The 4,238-nt window shown below is 47.5% G+C and overlaps 1 protein-coding gene across 1 annotated transcript; it reads left to right on the top strand.

Annotated features, from left to right (window-relative positions):
- Positions 1-1,562: 1,562 nt before the first annotated feature.
- On the top strand, positions 1,563-3,244 carry LOC123412955 (cytochrome b561, DM13 and DOMON domain-containing protein At5g54830-like; the record flags this gene model as incomplete). The annotated part of the gene is made up of 1 exon (XM_045105911.1): positions 1,563-3,244. A coding segment is annotated over one exon (1,353 nt), but the record flags the coding sequence as incomplete, so codon positions are not given.
- Positions 3,245-4,238: the final 994 nt, after the last annotated feature.

Below are 4,238 nucleotides of genomic sequence, written 5' to 3'. Positions count from 1 at the left end.
GAAGCTGAAATCAGTCCGAATCATGTTAGCAATTGCCGCCTTTTATGATTATGAAATTTGGCAAATGGACGTCAAAACAGCGTTCCTTAACGGGAACCTTAAAGAAGAGTTGTATATGATGCAACCAGAAGGTTTTGTCGACCCTAAGGGTGCTAACAAAGTGTGCAAGCTCCAGCGCTCCATCTATGGGCTGGTGCAAGCATCTCGGAGTTGGAACATTCGCTTTAATGAGGTGATGAAAGCGTTTGGGTTCATACAGGTTTACGGAGAAGCCTGTCTGTACAAGAAAGTGAGTGGGAGCTCTGTAGCTTTCCTCATACTATATGTGGATGACATATTATTTATGGGGAATAATATAGAGATGCTAGAGAGCATAAAAGCCTATTTGAACAAGAGTTTTTCAATGAAGGACCTTGGAGAAGCTGCATACATATTAGGCATCAAGATCTATAGAGATAGATCAAGACGCCTCATAGGTCTTTCGCAAAGTAGATACCTTGACAAGATATTGAAGAAGTTCAATATGGAAAACTCAAAGAAAGGGTTCTTGCCAGTTTTGCAAGGCATGAGATTGAGTAAGACTCAGTCGCCGACCACGGCAGCAGATAGAGAGAAGATGAGTTCTGTCCCCTACGCTTCAGCCTTGGGCTCTTTAATGTATGCCATGCTGTATACCAGACCTGATATAAACCTTGCCATAAGTTTGGTAGGGAGGTACCAAAGTGATCCAGGTATGGAACACTGGACAGCGGTCAAGAATATCCTCAAGTACCTGAAAAGGACTAAGGAAATGTTTCTCGTTTATGGAGGTGACGAAGAGCTCGTCGTAAAGGGTTACGTCGACGCTAGCTTCGACACAGATCCGGATGACTCTAAGTCACAGACCGGATACGTATATGTGTTGAATGGTGGTGCAGTGAGCTGCTGCAGCAGCAAGCAAGAAGTCGTGGCAGCATCTACATGTGAAGCGGAGTACATAGCTGCTTCAGAAGCAGCTCATGAAGGAATTTGGATGAAGGAGCTCATCACCGACCTTGGAGTGGTTCCAAGCGCGTCGGGTCCAATGACACTCTTTTGTGATAACACCGGGGCCATTGCCATAGCCAAGGAGCCCAGGTTTCACCGGAAGACGAAGCACATCAAACACCGCTACAACTCTATCCAGGACCATGTCCAGAGTGGAGTGATAGATGAAAGGGTCGATATGGTTGGCTAGAGGGGGGGTGAATAGACAACGACCACTTTTTAATTAATCTTAGCAAGTTAAGGTAAACACTATGCGGGTTCACAAATAATGTGACAATGAGGTGAACCCTATAGAATCTAACAACGAGAGCTATTAAGACAACTAAGATATAGTCATAAGAAAGAGCAAATACAAAGTAAAGGATAGAGATAACCACAAGTGGAACCGATGGAGACGAGGATGTGTTACCGAAGTTCCTTCCCTTTGACAGGAAGTACGTCTCCGTTGGAGCGGTGTGGAGGCACAATGCTCCCCAAAAAGCCACTAAGGCCACCGTATTCTCCTCACGCCCTCGCACGATGCAAGGTACCGTGATTCCACTATAGGTGTCCTTGAAGGCGGCGACCGAACGTCGGAGGGCGTGCCGGCCACGCCGACGGAGCTCGTCTGGCTTCCCGACCGCAACACGCCGGACCTCGTGTACTACCAGTCCCTCTACGACCCCAAGATGGGGTGGAAGATTCAGGTGGTCGACGGCGGCCTCAGCGACATGTACAACAACAGCGTGCTGCTGGACGATCAGCAGGTGACATTCTTCTGGACTCTCTCCGGAGACTCCATCAACATCGCCGCCCGCGGCGAGAAGAAGAGCGGGTACATCGCCATCGGCTTCGGCAGCGCAATGGTGAACAGCTACGCCTACGTCGGGTGGGTCGACGGCAACGGCACCGGACATGTCAACTCGTACTGGATCGACGGGAAGGACGGCATGAGCGTGCACGAGACGCACGAGAACCTCACCTACAAGAGGTGCCGGTCGGAGAACGGCGTGATCGTATTCGAGTTCACCCGGCCATTGGCACCTTCCTGCACCGGAAGGGTGGAGTGCAAGAACATCATCGATCCCTCAACACCTCTCAAGGTCATCTGGGCCATGGGCTCCCAGTGGTCATCTGGCCGACTGAGCGTGAAGAACATGCACTCTGTCACCAGCAACCGTCCGGTCCGAATCCTTCTGCTCAGCGGCTTGGCCGAGGCGGTGGAGGATCTGCGGCCGGTGCTCGCCGTTCATGGCTTCATGATGTTTGTGGCATGGGGATTGTTGCTTCCAGGAGGAATCGTGGCGGCGCGGTACCTGAAGCATGTCAAAGGGGATCTCTGGTTCCAGGCTCACACATATCTTCAGTACTCTGGCCTGGCTGTCATGTTCATGGGGGTTCTCTTCGCCGTCGCCGAGCTCCGGGGTTTCTCTTTCAAATCGACACACGCTAAAATCGGCGCGATAGCATTTACATTCACGTGTATGCAGCCGATAAATGCTTATCTCCGACCACACCGAGCGGAGAATGGAGAAATTCTACCAAGAAACAGGATCATCTGGGAATACCTGCATACCTACACGGGGAGGGCTGCTCTGGTGGCCGCTGTCACCGCACTCTTCACCGGGTTGCAGCATCTTGGGCACAGGTACGGCAGCAAGACGATCAAGGGGCTTACATGTGGATTGGTTGTATGGGTTGTGAGTGGTGTGTTGGTGGTGGCTTACCTCGAGTACACGAAGGTTAAGCGAAGAAGAGATGGCGCCGATGGCCTTACGCACAAATTTGTGCTTGGCAACACTGAGGAAGACGATTCAGTTGATCTTCTGCAGTCCGATAGGTTCGACAGTAAACTGGACTCTGGTTCGCCTGGATCGATGGAAGTGCAGCTTGAGCCACTCAAAGGATGAATATACCCTTTTTCTATATATTTGTAGTACATATATCAACATAAAGGATTTTAGTTCAGATTCTTTATAGATAGAACAAAGTGGAGATATACTATACATCTCGAGGTAGAAGGATTTTACTTGGGGTGCTCTATTGATGAAAGGAGTTGCAGGAGCTCCTCTTTGACTGCAGGAGAGGTATTATCATGCTGCCACATGGCTTAGAATAGGTGCTCTGTTTCTCATCTTTTTGAGCATAGGTCTTGTTCTTTTTTCCTAATCTTCTAACTTAGTGACTGGTATGTATATCTGTACACTTTTGGTATATACTTCAAAGAGAAGATTACTTACCTTTGTGTTCTTATATGTCCTACTTTTGACCCTTTTCAATTTTTAGATTCAGTCTTATGCATGTCGAACTCATATATGGATTTGGCAATTTGGCACCAGCAGAAGCTAGTCCAGTGTGGCACCCTGATAAGCCTACTCAAGAAATGTAATTAATTGATAACCAATTACAACAAATAACCATAAATGCATTTAGCTTCAGTTTAAGCGAACTCTCTGTTATTCCTGGTCCTGACGTGCAGATCTGTCACAAGATACTTGTCTACTTGCCTTGCAATGGCAGCTAACATGCTTGAAGTTCAGTTTGTTGACCCTTGAGGGGATTGTCCATTACGACGATGAGCTGGACATCCTCTGCTCCAAGCAAACCAACTAAGGTACCGAAATCTCTCATTTTGCTGTTGTACCCTTACTATATTCCGTTCAGTGACATGGACATCAGAGTCTGCATGTTAGGCCTATTGTTTTACTAGTTAGGTATTCCTAATCTCCCATCCAGATCTGGATCTTTGGTAGGTGGCTTACCACCTTGTTGGGAAAGCAGCAGTAGGTATGTAGCCGGGCAGAGGGACAGAAAATAAGCAGCATTACATCTGTCCCTTTGTCTTTAGAATCTGAGTCTTCTTTTCTCTCTCAGTTGGCATGCCTTCATGGAAATGGGGATTTAATATTATTTAAAAGCAATTTTCTCTTATTCCGGTTCAAGGGTAGCTGGCTAACTAGGTGTGTTCTCTTGTGTGATGCCTTATATAGCAGCAGTGGAACAGTCCACCACACATATGGCTAGCCTGCTTAGCCAGTTGTTTGCATGGATAAGGTATCTATATGCATGCACTTTATTTGAATTGACCGAATGCTGTACATTTGGGCACCGTGTCATGCATGACTGCTTGCTTTGCCTGTCAATCTGTCATGCATCATCACAAGTATTGTAAAAAGAGCCTTAGTGTTTTGCGACTAGGAGCGGTGTATCTATCCCTTTTAGAAGCCTCAACT

Source organism: Hordeum vulgare, chromosome 7H, assembly GCF_904849725.1.
Source record: "Hordeum vulgare subsp. vulgare chromosome 7H, MorexV3_pseudomolecules_assembly, whole genome shotgun sequence".
NCBI classification, from domain to species: Eukaryota; Viridiplantae; Streptophyta; class Magnoliopsida; order Poales; family Poaceae; genus Hordeum; species Hordeum vulgare.
This window is presented reverse-complemented; position numbering and strand designations above follow the sequence as displayed.